The 13,954-nt window shown below is 46.6% G+C and overlaps 1 protein-coding gene across 1 annotated transcript in view; it reads left to right on the top strand.

Annotated features, from left to right (window-relative positions):
- LOC105542637 (7-alpha-hydroxycholest-4-en-3-one 12-alpha-hydroxylase) overlaps positions 1–1,739 on the top strand; it is a 20,674-nt gene extending 18,935 nt beyond the window's left edge. Inside the window, exon 2 of the mRNA XM_011984264.1 lies at positions 1,254–1,739. Coding sequence (XP_011839654.1) covers positions 1,254–1,397 — 144 coding nt within the window. The 3' untranslated portion in view covers positions 1,398–1,739. The remainder of the gene's footprint in view (positions 1–1,253) is intronic.
- The last annotated feature ends 12,215 nt before the right edge of the window (positions 1,740–13,954 follow it).

Below are 13,954 nucleotides of genomic sequence, written 5' to 3' on the forward strand. Positions count from 1 at the left end.
GCGCCTGGCCTCATATAAATATTTTCAATGACAAATATTTAATATTTTAAATATTTTATCCAGTATTTCTGTTTGTAGCAGAAAGGTGTGATCCATCATGTTGATGGGCTCGGAACCTACTAAACTTTTCTACCTCTCAGTTTCCTCATCTTAAAATGAAAATAATAACTGTGCCTATCTTGTGATGTTCTTGTTATTCTTAAACGTGATAATACATGCAGAGCACTTTAAGTTCTACAAAACTGACTGGAACATAGCAAGCATTCAATAAATGCGAGCTTAAATTATTGCTTTGCCCAGAACTGAGTTCATCATCTCCCTACCAGCCCCTTTCTTCTTTCCTAGGCCTATCTAACTGAATGACTCCACCAACTACTCAGTCACCTAAGACTGAAACATGGGATATCTTGCAGATTCTTTCCTCCTCACCCTCACAACCACCCTGTGAGTCTCTCCTCTTGAATCAGCCCACTTGTCTCTAAATCCCATAAAAATATGTACATGACACTCTTTTAATGAAATTAAGACAAATGAAACAAAACATATATACTTTTGAAGGAGTACAAATAGATAACAGGAAGGCATAGGAATGAGAGGCAGGCACCAAATTCAAGATGGCAGGTGCCTGGGCAGAAGACAGCAGCATGGGATTGGGGTGGACCATGGAGATGGGATGAGTCACTGTCCACGGTCAAGTGTTATCTAAGGCAGTGACATCCCAGAATTTTATTGCTTTGTTTAAAATAATTTTTTGATGAGAGCTTCACATAAACCAGTGATACAAGTATGTCATGAACTAAGAATTAGGCTCAAACTTGTAGTGTGTTCCAGGAGAAGGAGAGGGGAAGACAGACTTCATGTTGAACAAAGAGCATTCACCCATGGGGAAGGGGGCTTGAGGAGGAGAGAGGAAGGAGATAAAAAGGAATTTGTGGCCCAAGCAGGCAATTGTGAAGAGCCACTGAAGAGGGGCCTGTAGACTACTCAGGGTCACGGTCCACAAACTGAGAAATGCAAATCAGTTCTACCCCATACTTCTGGATTTTATTTTTTAATATTTTACTTGCATGAGCTTGAACTTTTTAATATGTTCAATACCCCCTTGTATTTATTCTGTAAATTATTTATTCTTTTAATGGGTGGGATGCTCATTTTATGAGGCCTTATAATAGTGAGGATGTTAGCTTTTTTCATATATATTGCAAACATTTTCCTTAGCCCTTTCTGATAAAAGTTTTATCCACTTTTTTAAGGCAGACTTCGGAATAAATGTTGACTTGGGTCCTCAGTTGGCCCAAAGTATCTGTGATACCATGATCTCATGGCTGGTGGAACAATTCAGTGCTACTGAAGCAGAACCTCTTCTGAGGGAGTCCTGGAGTCCTCCCACTCTGTGAGCCTCTGCCCCACCCTTGGGCTCCTATCCAATGGCATCTGGACCAGATGCTATGGAAACCACACATGACCTGTCCCCACCCCAGGAGCTCAGCCTGAGTGGCTTTATCTAAGGCCCAGCTCTGTTCCTGATCAACCTCAGGAACTTTACCCAGTGCCTTTTGTTTTGTTTTGTTTTGTTTTTTGCTGTTCTTCCTGCCCTCTCCTCTGCACCAGGGGCCTCCTGGCCTTCAACTCCTCCCTTTTCTGGGCAGCAGTAAGGACACTCCTAGCATATGGCTGGAGCTGGGAGCCTGTGAGCTGCTGCAGAAGGAGGATGTGAGGAGTGTACTCGGGCCTTATCATGGCTTATTACTCAGGAGGTGACATTAATTAAACACCAGCTTTTCTGAGCTGCTGACATGGACCTTGATCTTGACTTGATTTCTCAAAGCCCCCTGACTTTTGTTTCAGCAAACAACCAAGTCTGATGAATGTTTCAATCAAAGCCAGAGGTCAGAGTCAGCGGACCCTGCTAGTCCAGGCCACCTTTGTTCTCTCTCTACATGGAACACTCTATCCCCTTCCCACTCAAGGTCTTTAGCCTCCTGATCTTTCACTCCGGGAATCTTTCCAGGTCATCCTCACTTCTGGAGCAACCATCCTCCTATCACTTTCATCAGTAAAGCCAACAACAATGACAACAGCAATCAGGCCTTTACCCTCCTGATCTCTCACTCTGGGAATCTTTCCAGGTCATCCTCCCCTCTGGAGCAACCATCCTCCTATCACTTTCATCAATAATGCCAACAACAGTGGTAACAGCAATCAGGCCTTTACCCCGATCTTTGACTCTGGGAATCTTTCCAGGTCTCCCTCACCTCTGGAGCAACCATCCCCTCCTATCACTTTCATCAATAATGCCAACAATGACAGCAGCAGTCAGCACTCCCATATGCATGTTACAGCTGGCCAGGCACCTTCATGTGCACTGCCGTAGCCTTGTAAGGCAAATCGGGAAGGAACCATCAGCCCCATTTAATCCAGGAGCAAAGCAACTTTACCAGGGTCACACAGGAAGTCACTAGCCAAGCTGCATCTGAAATCCAGGTCTTCAGACTCCAGGCACATGGTGCCTTGTCCCTGGTCCCACCTCATCCTTGAAGGCCAGGCACAGTGGCTCATGCTTGTAATTCCAACACTTTGGGAGGCCAAGGTGGGTGGATCACCTGAGGTCAGGAGTTTGAGACCAGCGAAACCCCGTCTCTACTAAAAATACAAAATTAGCCCGGCGTGGTGGCAGGTGCCTGTAATCCCAGCTACTTGGGAGGCTGAGGCAGGAGAATCACTTGAACCCGGGAGGCAGAGGTTGCAGTGAGCTGAGATCACACCACTGCACTCCAGCCTGGGCAACAAGAGTGAAACTCCGTCTCAAAGAAAAAAAAAAGAAAAAAAGAGAAAGGTGTGATTGAGTCTTTGCTGCTTGTCCAGGATCTTACCCTCACTGGGAGATATCCAGGGCTCCCCTCCCTTAGGTCTCTCAGGAAAGTCGCAGTTGAGGCGACAAGAGGAAGGATATTGGGACGAGGATGCAGCCATGTTAGTTGCGCTCCTTCTATGAGTTGAACACTCACATGTAATTTTCTCACCTTATCTTCGCCATCGTCCTGGGAAGCAAAGTGAGTATAATCCCCACTTTCCAGATAAAGAAACAGGTGTGGACAGGTGAAGCCCAATTGTCCACAGCCTCAGATTAGCAAATTGGGGGCTGGGGATTGGATGGCCCTCACAATGTGAGGTGGAAGTGATGACCCCATCCTCCCCACACTCCCTTTCAAAATGGATCAAACTTAAATTCAAAGGTTGAGGTTCCGACAGTGGGACTTCTGGCCTCAGCAACTAGTGGGAGGAAGGTTCAAAGCCAGTGGTGTGCTGAGAGCCAGTCATGGCATCTGGGAGGCATTAAACAAATGATCATGGAATTAACCAACTCTGCGTTCAGTGATGTTAAGTTGGTAACTTGAAACTGGGAATATTTACACCATGACAAAAGCTATAAATCAAGGCTTTCCTCTCCTCTGCCATCCTACCTCCCCTGTGCCCCCAGCCCAGAGCTGGTTATCAAACCTTCACCAGCACTCCCCTGATCAGGCCCCACACAGCTTGACCAAACCCTGCTTGACTCACTGAACCCTCTTTTGTGTCTCCCACCATCTCCCCACTTCCACCTTAAACATCAATTTCACGACCACCCTCCCCACAGCCAAGAAGCCTATGGACAGGGTCACGTGTAGGTCCCTCAGGTGCTGAAAGCACACCCATGCTGAGTGTACTGTTCACAGTGCAGCTGATTCGGCATGCAAGCTGATCAAATAAACAAGATTGAATGTGATCTCCAGAGGCCACACCAGCCTTTGAAATATGAAACCAAGGACACCATTTGAGATCACTTCTAGTGGAAAATATTTTTGCTGGCTTCCTTTGAATGTGGAAATCATATCCTCCTTTAAAATACAATCTAGGGTAAGGGCTTTAAATGTATTAACTTATTTAATCCTCACATTTACCTGATAGAAGTAAATACTATTATTAGCCCTGTTTTAGAGCTGAGGATACTAACACACAGGGAAGTTAGAGAACTGGTCCAAGATCACAGAGCAATTGAGTAGTAGAGCCAGGATTTGAAACCAGGCGTCCATGCTCTTAAATGCTAGGTTACAATACAACTCAAAGAAAATAGTAAGCACAGCCAGGTGCAGTGGCGTGCACCTCTAGTCCCAGCTACTTGGGAGGCTGAGATTGGTGGATTCCTTGAGCCCAGGAGTTTGATACCAGCATATGCAACATAGCGAGACCCTGTCTCAAAAAAATAACAGTAATAACAACTAGGTTGTGGATCCCCTCCCCTGGGCTTTATATGTAATAATGCACTGACTTCTCACAATAACCTTATAAAATGGGCCCCATTTTACAGATGAGGAACTGAGACACAGAGAAGGGGAGTAATGTGCCCAAGGACACACAGCAAGCATACGGCAGAACTGGAAACCAAGTTCCTGCAGCTGGCTCCAGAGCTGGAGCCCCAAATCACACACTGGGAGTTCAGCCTGTGTGCGCCCCTTCCTCGGGCTTGCAGGATGAACAGCTGCCTTCTGGATGGTCTGCATGGGAAGCGTATTTGGATCGTGATTTATAAAACACAATGAAGATAATAAAAACCAGTCCTGACACTTACACAAGGCTTTGTGTTTCCAGATACCCTTTTTTTATCCCAGTCATTGCTGTGTCTTCCTGGCTCCCTCGTGAAGGGGTGAACAGGTATCGCCTCTCTGGTTTCCCAGGAACTCCAGGGCCACACTGCTAGGCAGGTACAGCTGGCCAGAGGAATTAGCTGGCCTCTGATTCCAGATCACTGCATGCTCTCTCTCCTTACTTTTTTAACATGTTATTTTTTCCTGATTACCATAATAATATACATTCATTGTAAAATGTAGAAATACAGTGGAAAAATAAGAAAGAGGCCAAAAAACAAAAACAAAAGTCCCCTGTGATGCTACCATTGCAAAAATAACCCACAGGAACATCTTAGTGTATCCTGTTTGCTTTCATGCCAGAGCCACGTCTGGTACACCAGATTACACAAAGTCTGGCTGGAAGGGAGTGGCCTCATCCATTCCTCAGCAGGGCAGGAGTCCCCTTGCAGCCTCCAGCTAGACATAGCTCCTGAGATATGTGAGGCCCGCCTGCTCCCCACGCTCCCTGGGACCCCACATCACTTAATGTTTCCTGGCCTGGTCGGGAAATAGAGATGTTTGTGACGTGTATAAAATCACAGGAGTAACCCTCCTCCCAAAGCTTATTTCAGCTAACAAAAAGCAAGCACTTTTAGAGCCCGACCCTTCAAGGAGCTGCTGCTGCAGAAGGTGAGACTTTCATGTCTTTCCCAGAATGTTTTTTGATGTTTTGTTTTTTGCCTCTCTCCTTGTTGCCTGAAATGTCCCCGTGAGAACTCCTTGCGTGTGTATTTCAGCATGAAACTGAAACCTCACCATCCCCAGAAAGGGCAGGACACTCAGCATGGTAGAATAGACGGAATAGGCAGGGTAGAACAGACAGAATACAGCTTAACTCACTTCTTAATGGCTGTGCAACTCTGAGTTCATAATTTAACCTCTCTGAGCCTTAGCTTTCTCACCTATAATATGCCTCCCTTGCAGGGTTATTATGGTAAACTAAGGGCCTGGCATATGCTATTGGTTCTCTTCCAGCCCCTAAAATGAATAAACTCGCTGATTAAATGACACTTGATTCAGGCTGGAATGCGTGGGAGGGGATCCAGGCACTATTTGAATCTGGAACTGTTTTGGGCAGAAGGAAGGGACCAAGAATTTGGGAAAGGAGGAGGACAGGGAGAGGGTGGACATGTGCAAAAGAAGAGACCACAGAGCTGTGAAACTTTGGCCCTGGGAGAGAGGCCCTTAAAGACCATCTCATCTGCCCCATTATCTTACAGCTGTTAACACTGAGGCCCAGAGATGGAAAGGAATGCCTGAGCTCCCCCAGCCAGGTTGGAGAACCAACTCTCAAAGGTTTTCAGAATCTGCAAAGCAGATTCTCAGAGCCAGAGTCAAGGAGGGGAAAGAGGTCAGAAGACCCATCACTCTCAAGGTGCTGGAAGCAATTGCTCTAACAGCTGCCCTGGAGAGAAAGCTCTGCACTGACTTAGCACCTCCCTCTTCCCAGCACCTGTGCCCACTCCCCAAGCCACTGGGTTCAGTCTCTCCCTGTGGCCCCTGGGCTGTCCCACCCCCACCCCCCACCCCCCACCCCAAGTGTGGCTATAACCTACCGGAGCCAGAATGACTTGCTTGGGAAGGTCCACCACAAGCCTGAAAGGAGAGAGCAGTGCCCAGGTGCCTCTTCCTCAGGGAAATGCAGAGAGAGTGTAATTCCTCTCCATGTACTCATCCCCTCTCTGGACAGCAGCCTGCGTATATCCTGCTTTCAACCGGAAAAAAAAAAAAATCCCTTTGCCCTTGCCCCAGCCCTCATCTCAGCTGCATATTTCTCTCATTGATAAGAGTCAAGCTCCGATGACCTCCCACCCTATAAAAGAGCATCCCCCAAAGACAGTGTTTGGAAAGCATGTATCTCCTCTCTGGAATGATTCCCTGGTAGCTGGGTCAAGTCCACTAACAGCCCATCCCAGACGTCCAGGCCTTTGCTTACCCTGTGTCTACGTGAAGGGCCTTCCCAACATCACCTTCAGAGATCCTGCCTCCAGCTTCTTCATCCTGGATACCTTCTCAGCAAGATCTCACTCCCATTCTGCCCCAGTTCTAAACTCCACCCAATCTCTTTCTCTGGCCATAATTCCCACTGAGCAGGGCTGTGTCTGCTACACCCACTGTGTCACCAATAGTTTCATCTCCCAGACTTTCCTAATCATCTTCCCTCTTTCCTTCCCTTCTCCCTGACTCCCCTTCATGGCATCTCTGTATGGTTAGCCTACTGTTTAACTGTCTGTTCCCCTGCTGGGTCAGGAGCTCTCAGGGGAAGGACCATATCAGACCCACCAACCAGAGCCCAGGGACAGGCCAGAGACTGAATGAGTGAGTGAACGAATGACTGTGGATATATGATACATTGCCTGCCACATGCTTAGCAGTATGGGGGTTCGCCTTCCCAGTGCAGCACCTGAGGTCCACGATCAGTATCTCAGCCGCCCTCACCTCCAGTCCCGCTGCCCCCTTGACACACAGCAAGTGCTTGGTGAATGCCTGTTGTCTCCACCTGAACTGAGCAATAATAGAGCAGTAATGTCAGGTGGTTAAAGGCATGGCATTGGAGTCACACACAGCTGGGCTTGGACCTGGCTCTGCATTTACTGGCTGTGTGACCTAGAGATGGTGCCTTCACCTCTCTGGGCCTCGGTTTTTGCATCTTTATTGGGGATAGGGATAGTCCCTCAGACAGGCATCAGAGAATGGAATGTCCCAAGAAGATGGATATGGACTTAGACATTTGCCTTTCTCTGGGGTCCACAGGCTACCAAGAATGGACATTAAGACTGTCATGGATTTTTACTCAGGCAGAGGGAAGCAGGGGACCTTTCAAGTGGGGCCTCTGAGTTTCTCTAGGCCAAACACTAGTTTCCAATAGAGAGACCCAAGGTGCTGCCCAACAAGAGCCACAGGGTCCTGGGTCCCTCCCACAGAGCAGCTAAGTTGTAGGACCTGGGCTCCTTCTTTATTCTCCCTCACCTCCCCTCTTTTGTACATCCTTATTTTAAAATTATTTTTAGACTTGCAAAATAAAGCACAAGATTCCTGGACACCTGTCTGTCAGCTTCCCCTAATATTAACATCAGTTAAATGAAGTTTAGCCTAAGGCTAAACATATATTTTTATATACTTTTAATATATATAACATGTATTTTATACATTTAATATATAAAACTTACATATTTAAAGTTTGGCCTAAAGGTTTCTCCACACATAATGAACTGTAACCAAACTGAATGTGTAAACAGGCTATAACCTATTATTATGCCAATTACAGAGTTTCAGCCCATCACATGTGGCCAACCATTCAAACTGCGTTCAAATAAGGCAAACGCCAAGCTGTAACCAATCCAGCTGTTTGTCCCTCACTTCCATTTTCTGTCCATCACTTTCCTTTTCTGTCCACAAGTCTTCTTCCACATGCAGCAGCACCCAAGTTTCTCCGAACCTAATCTAGTTTGGGAGGCTGCCCGATTCTCAAATTGTTCTTTGCTCAATTAAACTCTGTTTAGTTTGCCTAAGGTTTTACTTTTTTTTTTTTTTTTTTTTTTTTGAGACAGGGCCTCACTCTGTTGCCCAGGCTGGAGTGCAATGCTGTGAGCTCAGCCTCAGCTCACTGCAACCTGTGCCTCCCAGGTTCAAGCGACTCTGCTACCTCAGCCTCCTGAGTAGCTGGGATTACAGGTGCCTGCCACCATGCCCGGCTAATCTTCATATTTTTAATAGAAGCAAGGTTTCACCATGTTGGCCAAGATGGTCTCGCACTCCAGAGCTCAAGTGATCCTCCTGCCTCAGCCTCCCAAGGTGCTGAAATTCTAAGCGTGAGCCACAGCGGCCGGCCTCTAAGGTTTTACTTTTAACATATCTACCTAAGCACAGTACTGAATAATAATCTAAACCAGGAAATTATCATTGACACAATGCTGTTGAGTAATCTACACACCTTATTCAAATTTCAACAGTTGTCCCTCTAATGTCCTTTCTCTGGCCCAGGATCTAAACCAGAATGCACTTGGTTCTTGTGTCTCCTTTGTCTCTTCATTCTGGGGCAGCTCCTCAGTCTTGCTTTGTCTTTCATGACCTTGACAGTTTTGAAGAGTGCTGGCCAGTTCATTTGTAGAATGTCCCTAAATTTCAGTGTGGTTTCTTCAGGATTAGACTGAGGTTATGTATTTTGGGTAGGAACACCACAGAAGTGATCTTATGTCCTCAGTATACATATCAGAGGTACATAATTTCAAGACGCCTCTTTCCTGGTGATGTTAACTTTGATCACTTGAAAAATGTGGTATCTAACAAGTTTTTCCACTGTGAAATTACTCTTTACTCTTTTGTAATTAATAAATATCTTGCTACTTTGAGACTATGCAAATATTCTATTTCTCACATGCTTTTGTCCACTAATTTTTGCATCCATTTATACTTGCCAACAATAATTATTACTGTGGTATTTTCCAAATGGTGATATTCTATTTCCATCATTCTTTCTACATGTATTAATTAGAATTGTATTGTAAGAAAGAGCTGGTCCTGGCACAGTGTCTCTTGCCTGTAATCCCAGCACTTTGGGAGGTCAAGGCAGGTATGGCTTGAGCCCCGGAGTTCGAGACTATCCTGGGCAACATGGTGAAACCTTGTCTCTGCAAAAACTACAAAAATTAGCCAGGTGTGGTGGCATGCACCTGTAGTTTTAGCTACTTGGGAGGCTGAGTTGAGAGGATTGCTTGAGCCTGGGGGGGTGGAGGCTGCAGTGAGACAAGATTGTGCCATGCACTCCAGCGTGGGCAACAGAGTGCAAAAAAAAAATTTTTTTTAAAGAGTTGGACTTTCTTCTTATGTATTTATATTAGTATGAACTCATGAGTATTTATTTTATTCTATTACTCCCATTATTTATCTTGCTGTTCAAATTGTCTCATCCTCTTTTAAAATATTTCAACCCATCTGTTTCCTGTTAAGCTGCTTTTCCTAATGAGATGTGACCCACGGCTAAGTCACTCCCTCAGTGTCACTCCCCAGCCATAGCACGTCAGACACTCCCTGGTATGCAGGGTAGGTGGTTGGGAGACCTCTGAGCCTTTGTGGGAGCAACCAGGTTTCCCATTTCCCTGAAACTCACTGAGGCATCTTCCCAACAAGGGCCAGTCTTTTTCCTGGAATGGGCAGGTTGCAGTCAGAAGAGTCAGTCCTGACTCCACAGGCAAAGAGTTCCAGGAAGGGCTGAGCCTGGCCAGGTAGCCCCAGAACCATGCCCCCCGCCCCCGCTCTCCATCAGGCATCCTCCCTCCAGCACCACCAGTCTCATGCTCTGATTGTTCCTTCTTGAGTCTGCCAGCTCTTGACAGCCTGGTTTTTGATGGGAGAGCCCTGGGTTGGTCCTGCCTCATCCTCTGTCTCACTGTTTCTTTCTCTCTTATTTCTCTGTCTTCCTTGGGCAAAATTCACCCCATTCTAGCTTCACTCATGAGGGAGTCAGTCCAGTCCTTCTCTAGGGCCTTAAAACTCTGAATTCCTAGGCTACAAACTTGCCCTCCAATTTAGAAGCCTGGTTTAGAGCCCACATTGACTCACTTTGATTCGCTGTTACGCCAGAAACTCAGATCTTCCTAACATGCTCCATTGACGGCACAACAGGAAGGAAATGGTGCTCCTCTCACCTCTTCCTCTTCCTCTTTCTGTGCTGCCCCCAGTCTGGCCCCCTCTGGCCACTCAGACTGTGTTATCTCCTCTTTTGTACATCTGCCCAGGGCACCCTTCAGCTAAGGGGTTATGTATAATCCTTTCCCCAATTGCCAGTCCCTTGCCTTGGTACAAATGCATTTGTTTGAAATCAATATATGTATTCATTTATCAAAATATCTTCACTTACATATTTATTACATGTTAGAATTACAGAGTGGTTCTCCAGACATCTGTTCTGTGGGTTAGGCCAGGCTGAAGTTATCACATCCATTTTGCAGACAGGATTGTCAAGACTCAGAAACCCTGTCACTTGCCCAGAAACACAGGTGATAGTAGCCACATGGACTTTCTGACTCCTACTCCAGTGCTCTTTTGCTCATTGTCTTTGTGAATATTCTATGTAATTCCTTGCTCCTTTTTTCTCCCCAGCCCCTCCACCTCAGATCTGGTTAGTGATTCCAGGAGAGAACTATTTCTTGCTCATCTGAACATCCCCCACTGCATAGCCCAGCTAGCATTTGACACACAGTAGACACTCAGTAAATGTTCGTTGGGCGAATGCAGGCTTTGATATAGAAAGCCTTCATAGAACTACTTGCTCTTACCTAACAGTGGTCTCAATGCTTCTTGTACAAAGACTCCACCACCTGAGGCTTCTCTGGGACTCAGTTTCCCTGTCTGTAAAGTGACTATAGGGCAAGTTTATCCAACCAACAGGCCGCATGCAGCCCAGGAGAGCTTTGAATGCAGCCCAACACAAATTCTTAAACTTCCTTAAAACATTATTAGTTTGGGGGTTTTTTTGGGGGTGTGTGTGTGATTTTTTTTTTTTTTTTTTTTTAGCTCATCAGCTATCATAAGTGTTAGTGTATTTTATGTGTGACCCAAGACAATTCTTCTTCCAATGTGGCCCAGGGAAGCCAAAAGATTGGACACTCCTGTGTAGAGGGTTAGACTCAACGATGTCCATGCTCCCATCAGCAGTGATATGCTGTTGTTTCCTCTGGGACTTCGCCAATGAGGGCTGCAAGCACATGTCTGGAAATTCAGATGCCCAGCCAGCCCAAGTTCGGGGACAAAAATAGCAGCAGCTGGGTGCACCCTCGGGTTCTAGGCAAAGAAGATCACATACTGTAAGGCTTGGAAGTTGGTGTTTGCAGCTGACCCTGGAAGTGGGTAAGTGTCATGGACAGGCTGAGCTGCCAGTTTTCTGAAGTCAGTTTCATTTCTTGGGAACTATTTTCTTTTAAATATTTTCAGGTTCTCTGGAAACTGAGAAAGCTGACAGCTAATCAACAGTTGAGAACTGGAGACCTTGCCTGACCACCCTTTCACTTTTTCACCCCATCTACCCATCCAGGAAGCCCTTCCCGAGTGCCTGTCCTGGGTTTCATTCCAGACAGGGCACTAGGGACAGGACAATAATGCTGATGCTTACATGGCACTTGGGCTGGACGGGACACTATTTCAAGTGCATTACATATATTAATTTGTCTAATCCTCCCACCAACCCCATGTTATAATGAGGAAAATCAGGCACAGAGAGATTAGGTAACTTTTCCAAATTGCAGCACTGGGATTTGGACCAGACTACCCCCACTCTCAGCCTCCACCCAGTTAGTTTACAGGATTTTCCCTTCTGAATCAGATGTTTTCCCCTCTCACCAGATACATTTTGTAGTTTTACAATGTTGTTTTTCTCTTTTCTTTTTTCCTTTTTTTTTTTTTTTTTTTTGAGATGGAGTCTCACTCTGTCGCCCAGGCTGGAGTGCAGTGGCACTATCTCAGCTCACTGCAGCCTCCGCCTCCCAGGTGTAAGTGATTCTCATGCCTCAGCCTCCTGTGTAGCTGGGATGACAGGCATGCACCACCATGCCTGGCCAATTTATTTTTATGGTTAAGAGTGGGGTCAGGGGCTCCCTAGGGGTTAAGGCAGAATTACGTTTTTTAAAATGTCAGTCGGAGGCTGAGGTGGGTGGATCATCTGAGGTCAGGAGTTCAAGACCAGCTTGGCTAACATGGTGAAACCCCGTCTCTACCAAAAATACAAAATAATTAGCCAGGGATGGTCCCGTGCACCTGTAGTTCCAGCTGTTCGGGCAGCTGAGGCACAAGAATTGCCTGAGCCTAGGAGGCGGAGGTTGCAGTGAGCCAAGATCATGCCACTGCACCAACCTAGGTGGCAGAATGAGACTCTATCTCAATCAATCAATCAATGAAGTGTTAATTGGTGTTTCCCCACCATTCACTTTTCTTCCACTCAAACAGCAAGACTCAGGGAAGGTCTTTGAATTTTTTCTTGGTTTTTGAGTACAGGAATTTGAGGAAATTAAGGTTCTCTTTCTATTCTATACCAAACTAAAAAAGTATACCCCAGGCTGAGAAGGTAAGAGGCAGGAGGGAAGCAGGCCAGTCTAAACGTTAGAGGGACACTGTGCCCTGCCTTATGGCCAGAGTTCTGGTGTTTGTGGGACCCAGGGGCACAGGGACAGGGCATATGGGGAGTCCAAGGTGAACAGGGCCACAGATAGCCCCATCCCATGCCCTAGCCTGAAGCAACCAAATGAAATCTTCAATGGGCTGCCGGACCTGAAGGTGCTAGTGGACCACCCTGAGTGTGGACATACAGGCTGGTGTCCAGCAGGGAGGCAGGATTCTGGTGTCTAAATGGAGGCCCGTGTGGACAGGTGCCACCAAGAACCAGGTGGTACCATGCTCCCCTGCACCAGGGCAGTAACCAGTTTCCTGGAACTGATGTAATTCTGGGCTAGGGGTGAACCTCACAGTGACTGCAATTTAGTTTCCATATCCTGTAGAATGGGGGTCTCAAAATAGAAAATAGCCTGCTGTAGAAAAATACGTTCATATTTTCTCATCTACATGAGTCTGTGGCCAGAGGTGCTCACTGAAGTCACCTTCAGAATCCCCTGGCAGAGCTCCTGTAGCAGGCACCATTGGTGGCTTCCACCTACTGGGCACACGCTGGCTGACTTCCAGCTGTGAGCACCCACACTGCTCTGTCTGTGGCCTTGCTCTGGCTAACAAAGCCTGTCATGCTCCCGCCCACCAGTGCAGCATGCCAGAAATTCCAAGACATAATGTTCCCTGCTCCCCACCAAGAACCCTCAGTTGATGCCTGAGGTCAGTTGGTTCCTAAATACCCCGCCTCCCTTGCCCTTGGGTGGAATAACTCCAAAGTGTGTGCACCACACTGTCTCCCCAAGTTTCTCTCAGGGGATTAAGTCCAACCACCCACAGGGGAAGCTGGTTTGCTAACACACTCTTCACTGGCTGCCTTCCTTCCTCTGCCTCATCTCCCCACTCTCCTGCCCATGTCTCCAACTCCCAGATAAACTATTAGTGGGACCGTATGACATTGCCAATATTTGAGCTTTTTGACCTATAAAAATGGCAATTTTATATAGTTCAACCTAAAATTTACATTCAAATCTTTGTCTCAGAGTCCGCTCCAGGGCTACTTCCCCTCCAATGCTTATCTACCTGCTTTATCCAAAGGCTGTCCCCTCAAGTCACCCCCCAGCCACCCCTAGAAAGAGTCAATGAAAAGAAACCGCTGAACAAAATCCCAGGAGCTGAACCCGTGGGATGGACAG

This window comes from Mandrillus leucophaeus, unplaced genomic scaffold (genome assembly GCF_000951045.1).
Source record: "Mandrillus leucophaeus isolate KB7577 unplaced genomic scaffold, Mleu.le_1.0 Scaffold265, whole genome shotgun sequence".
Taxonomy (NCBI): domain Eukaryota; kingdom Metazoa; phylum Chordata; class Mammalia; order Primates; family Cercopithecidae; genus Mandrillus; species Mandrillus leucophaeus.